The 23,807-nt window shown below is 35.8% G+C and overlaps 1 protein-coding gene across 1 annotated transcript; it reads left to right on the top strand.

The window, feature by feature from the left end:
* On the top strand, positions 7,771-14,327 carry LOC105162641 (traB domain-containing protein). The gene is made up of 9 exons (XM_011080723.2): positions 7,771-8,228; positions 8,384-8,431; positions 8,594-8,653; positions 10,641-10,724; positions 10,849-10,953; positions 11,477-11,590; positions 11,698-11,798; positions 13,407-13,518; positions 13,832-14,327. Exons 1-9 carry the CDS (start codon positions 7,821-7,823, stop codon positions 13,958-13,960), a joined length of 1,161 nt encoding a protein of 386 aa, XP_011079025.1. The 5' UTR covers positions 7,771-7,820; the 3' UTR covers positions 13,961-14,327.

Here is a 23,807-nt window from a genome sequence, read left to right on the forward strand (position 1 = left end):
CAAATCAAATTAAAATTAAATTTTATACATTCATCTATATTTATATATTTACTTAAAAAATATAGAATTAATAAAATCAAAGAGTTGATGAACTAAAGTATACAATTAATATATATTTATACATATGGTAATTATAAGTATGTATAAATTTATTTTTTTTTACGTGGTTTGACAAAAGTAAAACTAAAATAAAACGGGCCAATTTAAAAATTAAAGATCTTGATTCTTTTTGAAGGTTTTAATACTTTTGGAATAATTAATGTGGGATTAATACTTTAAGCGTGATAACTGTATTTAACTCGTTATTATACATGTAGAAACGATGTGCCACAACGCGTTATTTAAAAAAAAATAAAAAATTAAACCCCTCCCCCCACCCCAATTGTTGCTTGCTCCCACCACCCTCGTGTAACCACTGCCTACCTCTCTTTCCCCATCCCTCGATTGCCCTATCCGCACGACCTTTGTCTCACCGTCACCACCGCCTACCTCCCCTCCCGACCCCCTGCTACCTCAGCAAAGGTGGTGTTGTCCAAATTTGGTTTAGAACACTGAGAGCCCAAACCAAAATGGGGGGCGACATTAAATTTTTAAAGAAAATATTAAATTATAAAAAAATAATTAAAATTAAATATTAATTATATATATTGGTAGTTGATATTTAAATAGATATTGATGCGTGCATAAATAGCAGGGGTTCAATAAGTTTTGGACTTCAGTGTTGGACTTAGGTCAACAGATAAAAGAACTTGAGAAATGAAACCTGCAAAACAACACATTAGCACTTCGACGCTCAAGTTAATACCGAATTTAAGAGAAAATAATCATAAAAAATAATTCGTAACTAAAAATCAAAGTATTCTGGACGAATTCGTAAAAGAAAATTGTGTTCAGAGTGCAAAGATAATGCAAAGTAAAAATTTACAGCAAGAGTTCAGATCTAGAAGGTATCCCCTGCTTGGAGATCAAACCTGTAGTTATAGGGAGGTATCCCCTGCTTGGGGATCAAACCTGTAGTTATAGGGAGGTGTCCCCTTTGGTAGGAATCTGCACGTGCGATCTATTCTAGGATGAAACAGATAATAGTTTTTTGGATAAGCCACAATCTGTTTTTTCCTTTGTCAATGTTGTTGGTGCAAGTCAATCTCCACGTGGAGGGAATCCTTCACTGACGAGGACTCCTAATTCGCAGGGAGTCCTCCCTAACTAGGAGTTTGAGGCCTTGAGGGAACTTTCCTTGCCACGTGCCTTCCATTTGGCTAGGATGTATACTTTGGCGGTACGGGCGTATGCTAAGTGGGGACATTTAAACATGGGTCTTGGGCCAGTCATCACCAGTTGGGTTACGTTCTTGGGCTAGATCCATGAACATCTTGGGTAGTTACCCCCCATGGGCTGTTGGATTGACTATGAGGGGCCCTCGGCTTGTTTACTCTTACTTGAACTCTTGCTGTAAATTTATTATAGGGTCAAAAACAGTTACCATCCCTGAAGTATCCACCCCATATCAATTACCCCTAAAGTATTAAAACCTTCAACCCTCTCTTCCCCCTCCCCCCTTCCCCCATTTAATTTTTAAGTTTCAAAGGTTCATTTTACCTATATTTACTAAATATACAATTAATAAAATCAAAGAGTTGATGAACTAAAGTATACAATTAATATATATTTATACATATGGTAATTATAAGTATGTATAAATTTATTTTTTTTACGTAGTTTAACAAAAGTAAAACTAAAATAAAACGGGCCAATTTAAAAATTAAAGATCTTGATTCTTTTTGAAGGTTTTAATACTTTAGGGGTAATTAATGTGGGATTAATACTTTAAGCTTGATAACTGTATTTAACTCGTTATTATACATGTAGAAACGACGTGCCACAACGCCTCATTTAAAAAAAAATAAAAAATTAAACCCCTCCCCCCACCCCATCCGCAAATGCTGCCTGCTCCCACCACCCTCGTGTAACCACTGCCTACCTCTCTTTCCCCATCCCTCGATCGCCCTATCCGCACGACCTTTGTCTCACCGTCACCAACGCCTACCTCCCCTCCTGACCCCCTGCTACGTCAGCAAAGGTGGTGTTGTCGAAATTTGGTTTAGAACACTGAGCGCCCAAACCAAAATGGGGGGCGACATTAAATTTTTAAAGAAAATATTAAATTATAAAAAAAGAATTTAAATTAAATATTAATTAAATATATATATATTGGTAGTTGATATTTAAATAGATATTGATGCGTGCAAAAATAGCAGGGGTCCAATAAGTTTTGGACTTCAGTGTTGGACTTAGGTCAACAGATAAAAGAACTTGAGAAATGAAACCTGCAAAACAACACATTAGCACTTCGACGCTCAAGTTAATATCAAATTTAAGAGAAAATAATCATAAAAAGTAAATTGTAATTAAAAATCAAAGTATTCTCAACGAATTCGTAAAAGAAAATTGTGTTCAGAGTGCAAAGAGAATGCAAAATAAAAATTTACAGCAAGAGTCCAGATCTAGAAGGTATCCCCTGCTTGGAGATCAAACCTGTAGTTATAGGGAGGTATCCCCTGCTTGGGGATCAAACCTGTAGTTATAGGGAGGTGTCCCCTTTAGTAGGAATCTGCAAGTGCGATCTATTCTAGGATGAAACAAATAAAAGTTGTTTGGATAAGCCACAATCTGTTCTTTCCTTTGTCAATGTTGTTGGTGCAAGTCAATCTCCACGTCGAGAGAATCCTTCGCTGACGAGGACTCCTAATTCGCAGGGATTCCTCCCTAACCAGGAGTTTGAGGCCTTGAGGGAACTTTCCTTGCCACGTGCCTTCCATTTGGCTAGGATGTATACTTTGGCGGTACGGGCGTATGCTAAGTGGGGACATTTAAACATGGGTCTTGGGCCAGTCATCACCAGTTGGGTTACGTTCTTGGGCTAGATCCATGAACATCTTGGGTAGTTACCCCGCATGGGCTGTTGGATTGACTATGAGGGGCCTTCGGCTTGTTTACTCTTCCTTGAACTCTTGCTGTAAATTTATTATAGGGTCAAAAACAGTTACCACCCCTGAAGTATCCACCCCATATCAATTACCCCTAAAGTATTAAATCCTTCAACCCTCTCTTCCCCCTCCCCCCTTCCCCCATTTAATTTTTAAGTTTCAAAGGTTCATTTTACCCATACAAAAATTAATTTCTGTGAAAAAAAATTAAAGAGAATTCTAAAATAGAAAAATCACCCTTTGTTGAAACTTTTTTTTATTGTACTTTTATTTTTTTTTCAAGCACTTCTTATTTTCATTTTATTTTAATTTTATTTTTTTGTCAAATCAAATTAAAATTAAATTTTATACATGCATATATATTTACTTAAAAAATATACAATTAATAAAATCAAAGAGTTGATGAACTAAAGTATACAATTAATATATATTTATACATATGGTAATTATAAGTATGTATAAATTTATTTTTTTTTTACGTGGTTTGACAAATGTATTATTAAAATAAAACGGGCCAATTTAAAAATTAAAGATCTTGATTCTTTTTGAAGGTTTTAATACTTTTGGGGTAATTAATGTGGGATTAATACTTTAAGCGTGATAACTGTATTTAACTCGTTATTATGCATGTAGGAACGACGTGCCACAACGCCTCATTTAAAAAAATAAAAAATTAAACCCCTCCCCCCACCCCATCCCTGCCTACCTCTCTTTCCCCATCCCTCGATCGCCCTATCCGCACCACCTTTATCTCACAGGTCACCACCGCCTACCTCCCCTCCCGACCTCCTGCTACCTCAGCAAAGGTGGTGTTGTCCAAATTTGGTTTAGAACACTGAGCGCCCAAACCAAAATGGGGGGCGACATTAAATTTTTAAAGAAAATATTAAATTTTTATTTCAAATACATATAAAAAATAATTTAAATTAAATATTAATTATATATATTGGTAGTTGATATTTAAATAGATATTGATGCGTTCAAAAATAGCATGGGTCCAATAAATTTTGGACTTCAGTGTTGGACTTAGGTCAACAGATAAAAGAACTTGAGAAATGAAACCTGCAAAACAACACATTAGCATTTGGACGCTCAAGTTAGTATCGAATTTAAGAGAAAATATTAAAAAAAAATAAATCGTAATTGAAAATCAAAGTATTCTGAACGAATTCGTAAAAGAAAATTGTGTTCAGAGTGCAAAGAGAATGCAAAGTAAAAATTTACAGCAAGAGTTCAGATCTAGAAGGTATCCTCTGCTTGGAGATCAAACCTGTAGTTATAGGGAGGTGTCCCCTTTGGTAAGAATCTGCACGTGCGATCTATTCTAGGATGAAACAGATAAAAGTTGTTTGGATAAGCCACAATCTGTTCTTATCCTTTGTCGATCTTGTTGATGCAAGTCAATCTCCACATTGAGGGAATCATTCGCTGACGAGGACTCCTAATTCGTAGGGAGTCCTCTCTATGAAGGAGTTTGAGGCTTTGAGGGAACTTTCCTTGCCACGTGCCTTCCATTTGGCTAGGATGTATACTTTGGCGATACGGGCGTATGCCAAGTGGGGACGTTTAAACATGGATCTTGGGCCAGTCATCACCAGTTGGGTTACGTTCTTGGGCTAGATCCACGAACATCTTGGGTAGTTACCCCCCATGAGCTGTTGGATTGACTATGAGGGGCCCTCGGCTTGTTTACTCTTCCTTGAGCCGGATTTCCTTGGGGCATATACATCAAATATATCAAAGAACAAAATTAATTATTTCTTAGGATGGAGAAAAATATAAATAAAACTACTAAAAATAAATTAATTTGACTAAGTCTTATATATATACAATAAGGGGCATTTTAGTCAAAAATAACAAAAAAGGGTTAAAACTAAAAAAATCAAGCTGAAACTCACCAAGGGCGCGTGCCTCCACTTTTCGTTAATTTCTAACAGAATGGAGTTTTACGCTGAATTTATCAAAATAAAAGTAGTTTTTAGCCTATTGCTAAAATACAAAGGTACTTTTACCTGTTTTGCAAAAATGAGGAATAAAATAAATTTTAGCATTTAATTTAATCAATTTAAATGATAACAAAAATATTATTTTTAACTTTGGGTAGATACTCGTGCAAATAACCCCCGTTGAGACTCCCGAGTTCTTACAAATAAAGTTAGTCAAACGTTGGCTTATTTATTTTAATATTACAAAAGAAATAACAAATATATAATATTTTTAAAAGTCATAACATAAATATTGCAAGTTTTGGATCTTGTTCACGACTTCAGATTTTTTTAAAAAAAATAAATGCAGAGTAGTGCATCACATCCACGATTCCGACATTTTCTTTGTTTTTTTTCTTTTCTAGATATATCTATTATTATACATATAATTATTTAATTATAAATTTAAATATTTTTTTAAATTATAAACAATAATAAAGTGAAAATATATCAATTAAAAAAATAATTATTGCAAAAATTATTTGTGGTCAACTACTCCACCCTGACACATTTGAAAAATCTTGACATTCTTGGTATTCTTGTCTTTGATGCATTTGTGGTCTGGCTTCAACCAGGCCGCTTAGAAATACAAAGAGTGTATCTTGGACCAACTCAAAGTTTGGGATATCTCAATAATCTTACGTCATCAAATGTTGGAAGGACTTAGAATATGTCCTTCTATTAGCGGTCAAATCATAATAATCCTTAACCATTGATAAGACGCTAATCATATATGCAACACATAATTGTTCAGTGTGAGAGCAAGAGATCCCAAATTGACTTCATTTGTCACATGAACCTTTTCGGTTAGCAATTCTGACAATGTGGGTATTTAATCCATGTCCATGGTGGCACTTTGTAACAATAAAGACGGACTGTTTAAATTGATGGTATTCGTGATCGCATGCTCAAGACTTTCTCCGGACCAACATTTGAAAAACTTGTATGCGTAGTCCGTCCATAGTTGGTTGTTGTTTACCATTACACTACTCCAAACAATCCTCTAATGAAAATAATGGATAAAATGGGCAAATGTTAATCACAGTCAGGTGACGAACCCCTTTTAGAACTCTATTAACGCATTTTGATATGTTGGTTGTTAGATTACACATTGCTGCCCGCCATCATGAGAAGCAACCCACTGTTCATTTTTGATCTGGTCTAAGTATACAAGACCTTCTAGCCTGTAACCCTTTTTCTTCTCTATAGTTTGATTGAACTTTCTAATTAGATATTTAGAGCTAGCTCTCCAACAAAAATCTTTCAACTGGACATTCTTTTAATGATTGTTGAAATTAGATTACACGTGCCGTAAGCAATATCGGCGACTCCATGAGTTGATACAAAGATGAAAATTTCGGCTACTGCTCTAACGAGACCGAGATGATGTTCAGAAATAAGGCATGTCTCGGACCATCCTCTTATAATATGTTTGCTTAGTATTTGAAGAAATAATTTCCAAGATAAATAGGATTCTTCATCACAAATACAAATGCAAGAAGGAATACCTTGTTGATTCCCATCCATGGTAGTTGCAATGAGTATTTGGCTTGTACTTTGTGTATAAATGAGTTTTATCTACACTAAAGACTTTGCAACAGAATTTTGAACCCCTCAATACATAATTTGAATGTCCAGAAAGCATATTTGATCACATATGCACCACTTGACCGCTGGAAGGTTTTGTGCTCTCATTCAACAATCGTTTTTTTATTTGCAACGGAAGAGATACAGAACGTGGGTATGAGAACGGCACAACAATATAACACATCATCTCGTATCATCATCTACTGACAAGTGTGTGGAAAGTGGGTATCAACTTGGAGATACACCCGTGTTGCAAACTATGGTATGTATATAATACAAAACATACTTTATGTTAAACACGTTTTCTTTTTGCATTAAAATTCATTATATTCTATATTTTTCAAGCTGAACAACTGCAATCCCTTCAATTAAGTTGTCGTCGTAGACCATAGGATATGAAAGGGTACAATCAATTGTTAGACCAATTCGAGAACACCTTTCAAGATCTTGTTGAGTTCATCACACAACCACAACAAAATGCAACGTCATCCAAGAATGCCCCAACCACATCCTATAGGCGAAGAATTGAACGTGATAATGCTGGGGATGATATAGCTGGTCCTGCTATGTGTATATACTTTAAAATCACTTGTGCCTCAACCTCCACAATAAGATAATTGATTTCAATAAGCTCCATACATACCATGTCAACAAAAGTTTATCCTTCACATATTGATCTTGGCCTTAAATTTGACATTAATCAACCATATGTGCCAGGATATAACATTTCCCTAATTCCATTTCCATCATGTAGTCCATATCATGATTGTGAACAGTTAAGTTTCTGCAACATAATTAAGTCGGTTGCACGTTAATGTCACCGACGCAATTGTGGGATCGACCCTTTGTAATGATTATAACATTTATAACTTTATTATTGATAACAATTAGTAAAATATTTTAAATTTATAATTATTAATTAATAGCTAATAATAATAATTTTTTTAAAATAATATAAATAAATAAATTAACCGGATTCGTGAATGCAATCTACTATTTAAATAATTGAAGTCATGGATTGCATCCACAACATGGAATCGTTGGATATGAACACGACTTCCCATTAATTTAATTTTTTTAAAGTCGTGGACAAGGTCTATGAGTTACCTTATTTTTGTTAATCAATTAATTTTTAATTTCTATTATTCTTATTATTATTATTATTATAAAAATAAAAAAGTAAATGAGCCGCCAAACGCCCCCTAAATCCGCAAATGGATTTTTGTTTACTTGCTCATCCTAAAATCCAAAACCACCACACATGCACCGACTGAGCCGTCTCAACTCGGCACAGCACTGCCTGGTTCTCTTAACCGCTAGCCCCAAAATCACCAACCCGAAACGCTTCCTCCGCCTCAGTCCGCCGTTCGGATCTCCTGCTTCTGTACACTCTCGTCGCCGCCGCGTGATGGACCCCTCGTCTCCCGCGGCGACCACCGGAATCGATGATTTTGTGCACGTACCGGAAGGAGATCAGATCTCCGGCGAAAATTCTGAGAATTTTTCTGAAAATGAGGGTGGAAATGAAGGAAATGATGGTAACAGTTTTCATGAGAGGAAAGTTTTGCCTCCGGAGTTTTCAAGAAGTACGGTGAAGCTCACCTGCGACTCGGCTGCCGAGGGGGGCGAGTGTGATGTCTACTTGGTCGGGACCGCTCACGTTTCTACGGTAATTTGATTATTGTTTGTATATTTTTGTTTTCAATTGCTCATGTTTTGTTGGTTTTTATTGGACTGCGTTACCGTGAGGTTCTTAATAATGGAAATTAGTAGGCGTTGGGATTAATATATGAGTGCTTATTTTATTTGTTTTTCGATTTGTAGGAGTCTTGCAGAGAAGTACAAGCAGTTATTGATTTCTTGAAACCGCAGGTGCTTCTCTTTTGAAAATTGGAATACTTGCTCGATAGATTGAAGTATGATATGCTAGTACTCTTTTTACTGTACTGTAGGTGATTTCTTTGGGCCATCATCTATCCATTTATCTCTTTTTCATTCAAATGCTGCAAATATTATAGCATCTTTTCACCGCAGGTTGTTTTCTTGGAATTATGCTCCGGTCGTATTGCTGTTCTTACGCCCCAAAATTTGAAGGTATACTCAGAATATTCTTTACATTTGTTTCCTTTTGGATGGAACTTCTGATATCAAGTTAATTTTAGCAATGAGTAGAGGCAAACGGCGGAATTGTAGCCATAGGGCCACTAATTCTTCTCGTTTCTTGGTTGCTTCTAGATGTAAAAGTTCAACATCTGTAGAACTTTGGTTGTAGGATATCAATTTGACAAGAGCATCGATGCTTCCTGTTCTTGTAAACTTTTTGGTTCTAAGTAAAAGTGATACTTCATAAAATCAGTTTAGAATCCAGGATACTGGATGTGAATGCTAGCTTTGGTGGTTTTTTGAGGGCCAGTGGTTGGGGAAAAAATTGAAACCACCTACATGATATCTGTTAATTTGTAAATGTAGAATTCTTAAATCTTATATATGGAAATTAAAGGCGTTTAATTGATGGTTAGAAAGTGCAATATCAATCACAAGACAGGGAGGTCCTTCCAAGATTTGCTCCATAACCGTGGAATTTAAAACACCACTCTTGATTAATAGCAAATGTCTGCCATAGTTGCTGTTAGCTTACAACCATTCTGCTTGCTCGACTTTCCTTCTTTTACCCCCGCCAATTTTGCTCATATTACTTGCCTCAGGGAAACTAGTGTTCCAAGTGTATTCCATGAAATCCTTTGGCTAGTTGTCATGCTGGGGTTTGGAGCTTCCTATCCATTATATGACAACCTTGTCTTCATCATTATCCACAATTGCCCAAAAGGGTGAAAGCGAAAGAAAAGCAAAATATTCCAGTATCATAACTCCACAAGTTTACATGGAGATGTGTTGCTGCATGAATCCTGTCATTTATTGTGTGTCTAATTGCATTCTAGTTGTTTAAATTTAAAAGTATATTCCAACATCAGATGCTCATAATTGAAGATTGTGAATCATACAATATGTTTCGTACTCTTTATATGACAGCCTCATCTTCATCATGATGCACCATGTACGGAAGGGTTAAAAGCAAAAGAAGGGCAATGTATTACCTGGAGATGTCTTGCTACATGAATCCTGTCATTTGTTATGATATTAATGTACTTAAGTTGTTTAAAGTTTAAAAGTATTTTCTGACATCAGATGATTCATAGTGGAAGATTTGCTATAGCTTTTTCTTTCTAAGGGGATTTAAAAATTTTCGTGTTTCCTCCCGTCAAGTTCTAATAAAGTGTTCACAGTCTATCATAGGATTACATGCGCTTCACTGATTTTAAATCTCACTAGTTATTCGTTGCTTTTGTACTTCTAATCAAGTTATTACCCATATGACAATAGTACACCTTGATTAGAATTCTGAGTGCTCTAACTAAACCTTATAACTTTTGTACAAGCTATAAGACTCAGCATGTTACAACTGGAGCATTGTTCCTCAAGTGCATTCTATCTTTGCGCTTGTGTAAGAAGTAATTTCTTGTGTACTCCATGGTAGAAGGTACTAGCTTCTTAGCATCCCATATGCTTCCGTGCTTTCTAGTTTCCCTTAAGCTGAATTAAAAATTTAAAGTCTTGAAGTATGTGAGATTTTGTCCAGGTGGGGATTGGGAAGTGGGAGGTGGCAACAAAAGGAATCAACTAATTTCAATATCTAGGTTGTTTTTTGGGAAATCATTTATGGTTTGGAAATTACATTGATTGACTCAGATATGAGACCATTGACATCTATTTTGCTCTTTAGATCATAGGGTAACCGTAGATGGTTTTTTCATCGTAACCATATATGCTTAAGGACCTTCAGCTTCTTCCTTATAAACCTTAAAACGGTTAAAGCAACAGGCAAAAAGCTTTTCTATTCTTGCTACACATTGTGTAAGGGTATTTATTCAGAAAGTATGTTATCGCTAACCATTTCATGCTCTGAAAACTGTGTGCTGATGTTCCTTACACAAGATTTTGTTTCACTCTCACTTATGTAACTTCAACATGTTCTTGAGTTGGAATTTGGAGATTGAACTGATGAGTAAGCTTGGTTGAGCAGGTGCCAACCATTGGAGAAATGGTGGAGATGTGGAAGAAAAATCACAATCCTTTTGGGATACTTTACAGCTGGTTTCTTGCGAAGGTATGACTGTTTTGGCAGCTTTGCTGGTTGTCTTACAATCTAAGCTTTCTTGGGGCTTCTTGAATAAATATTTCAAACGAATTTTACAACTGGATTGTCTCATTTGCAATCTGGCTTTCACTAGGTTGCTAGTAAGCTTGAAGTTCTGCCTGGGGCAGAGTTTCGTGTGGCATATGAAGAAGCAACGAAATATGGGGCTAAAGTTATACTTGGTGATCGACCTGTCCAAGTAAGCTAGTTCAGTTGGTGTTTATTCACCTAACCATATAACAGAAATCCTTGGTTACTTGTGATGATCTTTGGAATAAATACGTTGCTGCTTAGCTTCCCTTTTCCTGGAAGACGGATTGATGTGACTATTTTACTTCTTTTCCATATTGCAAATGCATTTGATGCCCATGTTAACCATATTATGTTTTTTCAATCTTTTATTACCAAATTAGCTTTGTCATCTGTCTTTGTGATGCATCTAGCTTCAATGTCCATACTTTAATTATTTTTTCACTTAATTAAGCACTGAAAAATTGCATCATTCCTTTCTCTTGCCCTTAGGAGAGAATCTCTTTAAAGTTTAAATTTTGAGAAGTTAAGAGAATCTCTGTTAAGTTTAAATTTTGAAGAAGTTTTCATTTGTATTCTTATACTACCTTCATTCTTCCCTTGTCTGCATTCCAATTTAGTATCACATGAATAAGTTATATAGCGATTTACTGTGCTGCCTTTCTAACTTGAGTTTTTGGTCAACTTTGCAGATTACATTGCGTAGAACATGGGCTAAAATGCCTCTTTGGCACAAAACAAAATTATTGTATTCCTTAATGTTTCAAGCAGTTTTCTTGCCAAGTCCTGAAGCCCTCACTAAAACGGTATACTTCCTTACCTTGTCAGAGAGATCTTATCTGCTTTATCTTCGACGCACTCAGGTCTTTTGATGTTACTGGAGCAATAATAGGTTTTTTGGGCCTTTGTGCAGCTGAAGGAAATGGATGACATTGACATGTTGACTCTTGTAATTCAGGAGATGAGCAAGCAGTTTCCGACTCTTATGGAAACCCTTGTGCATGAGCGTGATCAGTTAGTGTTCTTATATTGAGTTTATTCTTCACTTATCATTTTAGCTTATTTTGTTTGAGTGCTTGAAGCAAGGCAAGTTATTTAGCTCCACTCTTCAGTCACATGCACTTAGATGAATTACTCTCATGGTGACTGCTGTTGGAATGTTTACTATGTCATTGTTGAACTTGGGTAACTTCTTACTTCTTGGATAAGCTTATGCATGATGTAAGAATAGTGAGGATATTACAGGCAACACCTGAAACTTATATATGTATTTGATATTTCTAAATAGATGACTGGAAAAATTAGTGCAGTGAGCTGAAGCCAACCATGCATCTATATAGCTTCTTTTGCCGTTGGATCTCACAATCAAGTTTGTCGTAGCACTCATAAAAGCTTATAGCATTGGCCCATGCATGTCGAAAGATAGGTGTGTCCTTCGGCTTGAGCAGGCTTACTTCTCTCGATGCAGAGATGAAGTAAATGAAGAGAACTTCTGAGATGGTCATCTTATTTTCATCCTAGACTTCTCCATAGGTGGCAAGTGTATTCTTGAAGCATGATTCATGAAACCTCTCTTATTTATAATGGTCCGAAGACCTGGTTAGTATTGGAATAATTGATCCAATCATTCCTGTTCTTTCAGCTGCTCTAGTGACACGTACTTTCATGAGGTTATTTTTCTTTGTTTCTTAGTGTGTCCAAAATTCATTATGTTTTTCCAGGATAAGATTCTCTTTCTTCCTGTCTTTTACGCGTGCATAAACACATTCTCCTTAGTAACATCAGTGGAACTCACTAAGATGGCCATCTCATTTTCATCCTAGGCTTCTCCATAGGTGGCAAGAGCATTCTTGAAGCATGATGTGATGAAATCTCTCCTATTTATAATGGTCCCAAGACATGGTTAGTAGTAGAATGAGATCACATCATTCCTGTTCTTTCAGCTGCTTCTTGAGACATGTCTTTCATGAGGTTATTTTTCTTCGTTTCTTACTCTGTCCAAATTCATTATGCTTCTCCAGGATAACATCTCTCGTTCTCCCTTTCTTTTATGCGCGCACACTCACATTCTCCTTAGTGACATCAATGGAAGTTCAGTCTTGTGGAGGGTAATATGCATGGGAGCAGGGGATGGGTAGGGGATCATTCTAAACTCGCCTTGGTGATACATCTTTTAGCCCCTCTTATTCTTGTTTGTTTCTTTGGCAGATTATAGCACCCAGGAATTGCTGAATCTACTCTCAACATGTTTATATGTGTTTGCTTTCAAATTCTGCTCATCTTTTCCATTGTATCCCTCTCTTTCTTGATATGGTCCTTTGTTCCATCTCTTTCCATCTGCAAGCCCATGGTCATCTTCTCCAACTCATATATTGAAGTTCCTTGGTTGACACGATATGACATTTACTAATTTTGATTTCTTTCTAATATTCAGTGACCCCCGTGTACAAAAGGTTTATAGTTGTGCAGTTGTCATGGTGCATCTGTTTGAAGTTTACTCCTGTTATTTATTTAGCAGCTTTAGCTTCAGTTATGATTAATTCTTTAAACTTTTTTGTCTTTTATTCTAGACTTCTCATCCTTATTGTATTTAGTTGCTTATTTTAAATTCGTTTTGTTTAGATATATGTCGGCCACATTGTTAAGGACTGCCAGAGAGTATAATTCAGTGGTAGCTGTTGTGGGGAAGGGGCACCTACCAGGAATCCAAAAGTACTGGAAACAGCCTGTTGAGGTAAGGATTTTATGTTATTCCTCACGAAGATTTGGTTATTTTGAAGTATCATGGTCAAGTTTTAAACGAAGCTGATAGCGTCACTTTCTTGAATTACACGATAGCGTCACTCTCAGGACTCGAGAATGGGGAGTTGAAATGCATTTAGTCCAAATAAACTTGGTTAACATATGCGCTGTATATTTTAAGACCAGCAAACCCGTAATCGAATCATAATTGCTTTTTCAAGCAGCGGTTGTCTATTCTTAAAATACTCGCAGCCATTGCATCCATATTGCAAGTTTCATGTGTTGATGTTTATATACTCTTACAGGTGAAGCAACTTCTTACCATACCATCCCAAAAGGATACTGTTCCAGTGCGCAAGATTCTTGCTACTATTGGAGTTACAGTTGCAGGGGTTGCCATCATATCTGGTCTTTATCTCTCCAGCAGGAAATAATGTCTTGTGCCTTTCAAAAACAAAATCTTATCGATTGATCATTGAATTCCCAAGTCTATCATAGAAAAGCCTGGTTATCCACAATCGAAGAATATCAGAGAACTGAAGAGATGATTTCTTTTAGCAATGCAGGATAATGTCCTCCTGTCAATGTTGGCTTCTCTTCTTTTTTCCCAAACAACTTTTTTTACAAGGTAATGACAAGGTGAGGCAAAATAACGGTACATAAAGCTACTTAGCTGGAAATGTTAGTAAGGAATTCATAGGACTGGTGGATACGATGGTTTGGAAGTGAACCTATGAATCTCTGTTCTTTAGCTGCACAGAGATATTTTGAGGTGCATATATTGGTCGTTTTTATTTTTTTTTTTCAGTGTTGAAATTAATTAGAGGCTATATAGATTATTTTGCTATGTGGGGGCATCAGGATTTTCATGTTCACACCCCCTTTTGCTTGTCATCAAAATCGATCCACATAGATTTAAAATGCAAAATTTAATTCTTTGATCATTTTATATGACCGACTGAGTTACTATGATCAAATTCGCCAGGCATATAGCATTTGTAAATTATGTATGGTAAGTTGTGATGAGGGCGTTTCAAGTTCTTCAGAAACATGTACGATTAACAGTCAAGGATAAAACAGCAGAATGCATTCTGTGCTATACTTCTTGAAAAATGAAACTCGATCTTACAGAATTCGTTACCTTAGGACATCATCGTTCATAGTGAAATTCCGTCTCCAGTGAAATCTTTCCAATAAATATTTAGCTAGAGAAACACCATTAGGCAGAATGCTACAATGTAAAATCGAGGAAACATAGCCCAAACACATATCCTAATTGGCGAAGGTCTCGTTAGTGCCATTCGCCCTCTTCAAGATGGGACATGCAACTGAACACTCCCTCCCATCTCTTCTCCTCGCGACGATTTTCCAAGTATGTTTTGGTTTTCCATTCCCATCTCTTTCTGTATAACTTGCATAGAGCTAGACAGATTATTCGGGTAAAAACATTTATTCTCAAGTAAATTTCGTTCGACTGTATTTTTTAAAATATAGAAAGATAAAAAAGTGTAGCACTCTACCATGAAGGGGGTGGCAGGGCAAATGTAGCACTCTACCACATGAATTATTCAGTTATTGGATTACACATGATCATGCTCTCACTTGTTGCCTGACATCCAATTTTCAATCCAAAATATAATGAAAAATATTGACGCCGCCCATATAAACTCAAACCCATGTGGCTTATGCAAGAATTTTGATGTTCTTCCATCAATTTTATCCACATGAGTTATCAGCCATTATATTATACACAAATTTTCATCAATTAGAAAAGGAAAAATCGATGCCACCTGTATGAATTTATAGCCACATGGTCTACCAGCTACGGTGAATTTAAAAGAAAGTTTGGCAAAGATGCATGCAATCACTGTGATATTGCAAATTACTATTCTATAAAAAATAAAATAGCAAAATAATTTTCTGCATTTTTTAAAATAATATAATTATCTACTTAAATAGGAAGATAAATTGCTCTATTTTAAAAAAAAAATATACAAACAATTTAGTATTCTTTTTATTTTCTATAAAAAAGAATTTACTCATTTAAAATATCAAATTGTTTAAATTACATTAAACCCAAGAAAATTTTCATGCGGCCCATGTGGATTCATGTCCACATGAGACTATTGGTGATTGAAGCACATATAAATCATTTAATTTTTTAAAACGGTAATTGACTAATTCTTTATTTATAGGGGATATTTGCTCATTTTATATATCACAAGGTAAATTGCATTTAACCCTATAATACTATGATGTAGATACAAAATTTATATGAGAGGCATCGCCAACCCCTATTAAATGTAAGGATAGGGGTTGTGGAATGTTGCATCAGAAAGGTAGAACGATGCAATAAAGTCGACAGCACGCTGTCTAAAACTGACATGTTAAATATATGCTTAGGAGCATGAACAATCCCTCACCCATTAATAGAGGGAGTTCACAACCAAGAAGCAACATATTTCACTTGAAACCATCCAAGAAAGACAGGATCAAAGAAGCACAAGACCTTAACCCACTACCCTGAAATCTCCCAGTGGTGCCTCATCTCATCATTGCATACAAAAATAACAAAACACAGAAATAACATTCAAGTTTAATCAAATAAAATGAAGTGGGCTTCAGTGTGTGTAACAATCAGATCATTGATATAGTTATCTCACTGAAATCCGCTAAGATAATTTTCTTCTCATCACAAGCCCAATACGATTCGAAAAAGCATAACCCAAAACATAACGAGTAACTTGAAAATAACATTGCATCAAAGTGATCAAGTAAAGGAAATCTGAAAAGGGCTGCTTCTTAGGTAGAAGAAAGGACAGGAAGTAGGGGTAAGTGGTGTGTGCTCAGACAGCCAAGGGTTAGTCTTCAACTACTAGATCAGAAACTCTAGTCCACATAATTTGCATCATCACTGCACACATTCATATATATATTAAGTAAAACAACCTTCAGCAAACAAGCTACCAAAAGACATACCCACAACGGAAAACCCCAAGAAAGTATAGAAAAGAGAAACCAAGAGAAATATAACAAGAAACTGTGAGCGTGGGCATTTCATCAAACACTACATAAGCATCCACCACAGAGTGTTGAATGCAGAATGTGTTCTCGTATATATATATATATATATATAGAGAGAGAGAGAGAGAGAGAGAGAGAGTCACAGATATATATGTACACGTACACGCACAGGCACATATACAGACGGGTTTCTACTTCTGATTCACGAGCTAGGCTTTCTCCATCTTATGCTAGGGTTTTAGGGGCAATGGGCTGGTATGATTATGACTAAGGGTTCAAGATTAGGACAATCAGGCTTGGGCTCAGTCTGTTCCTTGGTTGGATTTGGATTGAATTTTAATACATAATGGGTCTACTTAAGATCCTATCAATTGACACTCCAAAATTGACCATTAATTGATAATTACAAAATGAATATTATTCCAATCTTTTAGTATTATTATAGAACAAGAATTTATATGTTTGTCCGAATACCAACCTTTAAAATTTTAATAAAATTTATCATTTATTAATAATTAATGAAAAAAATATAGTGTATAAAATTCTTACAGTGGGGAATGAATGATGACAATTAGAATTGTGAGTGTATATATGTTGTTGTTGATTGTCATTTTACATACTTCACTAATTATTAATAATTATTAATTTAGATATATTTGTTATCATCATCTAATGTTTAAACTTGTATTTAACAAAAAGAAAATTAAGGAAAAATAATATTTTTCGTCCTGTAACTTATAGCTTTCCACTTTTGATCACATTACTTACAAAATTCTCACTTTTGGTCCCATAACTTTAAAAAAGTAGCACTTTTGGTCCCATGACACCTTTTCGCTAGATGTTTAACGGAATAGGTTGCGTGGCCATTAAGTATATCGAACCAAAAAGAAAGTTATAGGACCAAAAGTGCAAATCTAAAAATATATGGGACCAAAAGTGTAGAGGCTCTATACGCCACGTGCTATTTTTCATTAAAATATTTAATGAAAATGTGTCATGGGACCAAAAATGCTATTCTTTTAGAAGTTATGGGACTAAAAGTGAGAATTTGGAACCAATTGGACTAAAAGTGAAAAGGCCTTAAATTATAGGACGAGAAATGTTGTTTTCCCAAAAATTAATATCAATTTATATATATATTATTAGTAATAACTTTCAATAATATCATATATATTTATTACTGTTATTATTGTTTTTATTATAGTGCATTGACATTTGTCATTCAATAGTACTGAATTCTTATTATTTTAACCGAATCTTGCTCCTTTTAAAAAGCCAAAAACTTTAGGAAAATGACTATTTGAAATCATTGGCGTAACCATATAACTAAAATGATCATTTTTAAGGTAGATTTATAAAAATACTCAAAATAATTTCTAGTGTGATTAGGAGAAATAACATTTTTTTTTTGTTATAATTAATTATTATTGTTAAAATAACAAAATCGTGGTTGTCTTTGATAGAATAGCAATATATAGTAATTTATTTTCGTGATATTGAAAATAAGCACATTATCATTAATGAAAAAAATATAATAATTTATTTTCGAGGTAAATTGCTTCATTTTAAAAATCATAGGGGAGTAAACTGTTGTATTTTAAAAAATATAGGGAGATAAATCACTATTTCTTTTTTCATAAGGGGTAATTTACTCATTTGCAATATCACAAGGGGTTGCTTACATTTTTTCCTTTCTATTATATTCAAACATAAATAAAAATTAATATTTTATTATGCTATGTGTTCGCTAATTTTACACAACTTCAATTGCCTTCCATTGAGAATGCAAACACGATTTAGAGCAAGAGATGTTGGGGAGAATGAGGATGCCGGACAAGAAGGACAACAACGTCGTGAGGGAGGGACTCTCCCCATTGGAAACATCAATTACGATCTATACCAGGAGTAGAGGCAGAGGCAGGAGTTAGGGACGGATCCACCCCAGGAGTGGAGAAAACGGTAGGAGTTGGGGGCGGAAGCAAGTGATTTACCACCTCCAGCATTCAATCCCCCATGGTCCAAATGCCCTAAGAGGCACTTCAAAAGATAATACAGATGCCTCCTCTTGTGATGCTGAAAGAGTCAGTATAGTTCAAGTCTTGGCCATTCTCCTTGCTGAGGAGGAGGTATCCCCTTGGTACATGAGGATAATGAATAGATAGAGGACAACCCCCAAGACATATTAGTGGAAAAATGAGGGGGTAGTAGCCAGGCTTCACGCACAGCAATACGTCGCCGCAATAAGATGAGAGCTAGGGAAGAGCAAATAAATGAAACAAGTGAAGTGCGTAAGGAGCTGGCCCCACAAAATCAAAGAGAAAGCCCTTTGCGCCAGTGTTTTAAAATTTGAACCGATTATCAAATTGAAATATTTAGTGGGCCACGGGTCACTAGTTCAACTATTGGTCCAATTGGTCGAACCAATGACGTTATATATATATATTATATATATATATGTTAAAATAATTATAAAATATATAAAAATTAACTTTAAATATTAAATAATATAAATATACTTAAAAATCTTATCTTTTAAGTATTTTTCTCTTTGCAATTAATATTTTCAATAACATATATGCATATAATTAAATAACACAAAATAGAGATGTAATAGTCTAATACAACAAATGTAGCACAAAAATTACAGAAAATTCAAATAATAAAAGTCAAGCCACACCCAAAATACAAGTTTGAAAACATAAAGTCAAGCCAAACCCGAAATACAAGTTTCAAAACATCAAAAAGTTGATAAGCGTCCAACACTAATTGAACTTAGCAAACTAATTATTCTAATATCCAAATCATAAAAAGATAACCATGCACAATACATTTTCTTTAGTTGCTTCTTAACCATGCACAATTTTAAAGAAAACCGCCATAAGAATTGCTACTACCCTCTCGAACTCTAACGGAAACATCGTGCAAGTTGTTCCCCAGGTTAAATTTCTCAAATGCTGAAAAGTCTATATCATCATTGCTGGGAATTTATCCCTTCAGGAGAAGCCCAAGAAAAAATCCTATTTCAACTATTATAGATTTTTGTGGGTTTTTCAAACACTTAATAATACAGACCACTTTACAAAAGAATTATACAATAATGAAATAATATTACAATAAAAGTAAAGAAAGCAGTAGAACAACTCAGAGAGCCGAGATCCGGAGAGGCAAGACGCGGCCACAAAAGGCTGGCAACCACTCTCACGGTTGCTCCAAAATTTTCACCAAGAAAATCCCTAGGATCATTCACAAAGAATCAACCACTTAGGAATATCGACCAACCACTTAGTAATATCACAAAAATCTCAAGAAAACACTTGGTTATTTTTGCTTCAAAGATTTTTATGTATTTTTAGATCAAAAGGGGGAATTTATACGGTAGATATACAGTAGAAGGAGGAGGATTTGGGTGGTGGAGTCCATTTCAGGGTAGGTTTAGGGGTTTTTAAGGGACCAGGTCGGGTTAGGTTGGTGAGCTGGGTTGGGTAGGGTCCTTAGGTTGGGTTAGTTTAAATGGGTCTAGCAGATTTGGTAATAAAGAAGCCATCTAAGTGAGATAGGATGATGGGCCTGGGGCCTACCTTAAATTTGGTGATGGGCCACAAAAATTTTTAACAATTATCAATCTCCAGATTCTCTACATCCTCAATATCTTTAATACAATCAGCTCCATCTGTATTTATATAACAAATGAGTGTAACGTGTCAATTTTAAAATATTTCTTATACTTTAACACTCATTTTCTCATAAATAATGTATGCAAACCTTCTCGACAATGATGATGTTGCCTTTCCATTCCTAGAGGATCTAATTGTACATAAAACTTTTTGTCAATGTCTTCATAATTGAGAAATGGCTCTTCCTCATCATCACCAATCCAAAAATCTACTTTATCAATACTTTCATAATCGATAGGATCATAACTTTCAGCTTTCATAAACCACCTAAAATTTTTATAAAGTTAGAATATCAAACTTGGCAATTACATAATGAAAAAAGAAGCATCATAAAAATTTAATGATCTAATATTGTTACCTATTTTTCAACTTCAAGTTATAGTGAATATAAACCAAATCATTTAGCCTTTGATACTCCAATTAGATCCTCTTTTTTGTGTGTATGCATTAAAAAACACTCCAGTTTCTCTCACATCCTCATAAGGTACTTGTTTGGCCAAGAATTCGAATTGTCAATTGTTGAAGATTTGGTGCACTTCCACCAAACAATTTCCACCATTCGTCTATGTGAAAAAATAATGTATAAATAATCAATCAAAAATAAAAGAAAAAAATAATTAACTTAGATAGAGCGAAAAAAAAAGAGAGATTACCAGGTTCAGTATTCTTGCTAGTCTGAAGAGCAAGTTTTTGTCCAAAATTCTCTAATCTATCTCGAAACAATCTAGCTAGTCTCATGTAACAACTTTGACTTGCTACCTATTCATTTGGTGGTGATTTCTTGTAAAGGCCATTCATGACCTCTGATTTTGGCAAAATAATGTTTGATCATATTGAAAAGCTGGATTAAACCAATAAGTTGCAGCATGTATGGAATTCCTTAACTACCGTTGCTTGGTCGATATATCCCTTCATACACATCCTATTGAAGGCTTTTTTTAAAAGGCGCACCAAAGACTTATAGATTCTAACAATTATCCAACACAATTGCAATAACTTCTTTTGTCTTCTTCTCTCTTGCGCGTTTTGAATATCAACAAACTTTTTACAAGTAATTAAAGCCTTCAAATCATGCATGTGATGATAAACATTATACAGCACAGTAAAAGTATTACCAACCCCTGTCTCACGTGGACAAAGTATTTATGTCCAATCCTTTCTTTTTCTCAACTAAGGCAACCAATATATAATTATGTACAAATCTAGTAACTTGAGATGCTTTACTCACAACTTCAACAACATGATCTAATTTTGCTATATCTTTAATAATCAAATTCAAGCAATGAGCAACACAAGGAGACCAACTAATAGATTTATAATGATCTTGTATCTTTTGTCCCGCTGTGACATAGTTAACTCCATGATCGATGAACATATGTACCACATTAGTTGGACCAACCCACTCAATAACTTCTTGACATAAGTTAAAAAAGTGCTCGTGCGTCTTTCACAATATCAGAAGCATCAACAGATTTTCAGAAATTTTTTTCATGAGGACAATATATAAGAAAATTAATCAATATTCGATCACTATTATCGGTCCAACCATCACAATAATTGTTCATCCACATTGTGCCCAAATACTCCTAATGTTATCAACAATTGAACTTCCTTCTTGGCATCTTCAAGAGAGAAAGCCGAAGTTCATAGTAAGTGGGAACTTTATACCCTGGCTCTATTGCAAGTGCACCATCATACATACGTTGAAAGTATCTAGAATTGCAATCATTAATAAAATGCATGTATCATAGAAGAATTTGGCTATTTTCATATGAGTTTTTTTAACTGCTTCCTGACTTACAAGGACACTTTTTATAGTAGGTTGAGATCCTAGGGTAGTTCTTGGAGCAAAAACGGTCACCAACTTTGCTTGATTGCTTGTAGCTAATATGTGTTTTTCCTTTTCCTACACCAGGTTGTGCACTTTCTCTCCTGATTTCTTGTCTTTCTATTTTTTTCATATCATCATATTTGGCAATGTTATCCCTTTCTATGGCATGAGAACGATAGGGATTATTAGTAACATAGTTTTCTTATCTTTCTTTTTTCTTTTCAACAATCTCCTTAAAGATAGCACCATCTTAAATCTCACGTCCGAAGGCACTTTAGTATATACTCTAATCTTTCCTTACTTCCTTACAAATGTTGTTCTATTCTATTTATGCCACCACCTATTGACACCTTTCCACAATACACGAAACAAATTGCTTTCTTTCCATCAATTAGTCTTTCAACAACGTTATTCCACATTATATTTGTCTTGCCCTTTATGATGGAGTAGAGATAGGAGTGGAATTACTTGTATCCATATTTTGTCTTATCAAAGACATTTTGGTTCTAAGAAAGAGCTCTCAGTAGTAGTGAGGTTAAGAGATTTCTCTCTCTAGAAAGTTCTCTCTCTAGAGTGCCTCACCTTGGATCGCTCTTTTTCGACTTTCCTTCATGTTTCTGCGAGGTTTGCTCCGACCAAAATCCTCCCCTTGTGGTGCTCGTCGTTTCTACCGATTGTTTTTGAGGTTTTGAGGTCGTTTTGCCGCCTGGTAAGCCTCTCCCATTCGCTTGAAGCTAAACCAGCCGTGTTTTCCCTCTCCAAGCAGTTGCATCACGTTCCTTGCTGTTTGGAGAGTGTTCTGCTGAAAAAAACTTTCTGTTTCGCCGTCATTTTACTGCATCAACATCTACCTGTTGTTGCTGGCCGTTCTTCTCCATCTTTTCCGGCCAAGAGCAGCCTACAGGAGGTAGGTGAGGGATTTCTGTATTTGGGTGTTGCAGAATCTGCAAACAAGCTGTGCAGACTGCAGCTTCCCTACCTGTTGCCTGTTGCCTGCTGCCTGCCTGCACAACTTTCCATTTTTGGGCCTGCAGCAGACTGCCACTGCTGCTACCACTGCTACTCATTCCATTTTTTTTTTGGAAATTCTGTAATGGCTAAGTCAAAGAAGGCAAAGCAACATGCTGAAACTTCCACTGCCGGCCAGCCACCGACGGCCGACGAGCCCGTGCAAACTGCTGCCATCAAACCGGCCACCAAACAGAGCACCACCACCGCTGCCGGCAAGGTCAGTTTTTTGGCTTTCAATAAATTCATTTCTGACATGGAAGCCACTCCCTCCCACGCCACAAAAAATGTTGCAGCAAGCGCAACCAACAACCGACCGGAGGAAAAACTACCGGTGACTGAGAATGCCGGAAAGAAATCGGTCTCTTTTGCGGGTCTTTTCAGCGCCAACCGCAAGCTAACCGATAAACATAAGCTCATAAAATTTGCGGTGGATGATGGCTCCCTCACGTTGGGGTCCGATGACCTACTTGATGTCCGGGCTAAATTGGGATTCTGCCTCGTCGGCTACGTTCCCCGGACTGAAAGTAATCCGAACGCTTTCTCACTCTTGGGGAGCAAGCTTCCAGCAGCATGAGAGTGGGTGGTTAATCTTTCGTTTTGCCCGTGAGGAAGATAGGCAGCGAGTACTAGCCGGTGGTCCCTATTTCGTGTATGGACGGCCCCTACTTTTGAAGCACATGCCGGATTGCTTTGAATTTAAAGAAGATGATATCAGCCTTATGCCGGTTTGGGCCACACTTC

This window comes from Sesamum indicum, linkage group LG5 (assembly GCF_000512975.1).
Source record: "Sesamum indicum cultivar Zhongzhi No. 13 linkage group LG5, S_indicum_v1.0, whole genome shotgun sequence".
NCBI lineage: Eukaryota > Viridiplantae > Streptophyta > Magnoliopsida > Lamiales > Pedaliaceae > Sesamum > Sesamum indicum.

Coding starts and splice junctions, on each gene's coding strand:
- LOC105162641 (XM_011080723.2), top strand. CDS start 7,821: ATGCACCGACTGAGCCGTCTCAACTCGGCACAGCACTGCCTGGTTCTC. Junction 11,591..11,697: donor CTGAAGCCCTCACTAAAACG/GTATACTTCCTT, acceptor GCCTTTGTGCAG/CTGAAGGAAATGGATGACAT. Junction 13,519..13,831: donor ACTGGAAACAGCCTGTTGAG/GTAAGGATTTTA, acceptor ATACTCTTACAG/GTGAAGCAACTTCTTACCAT.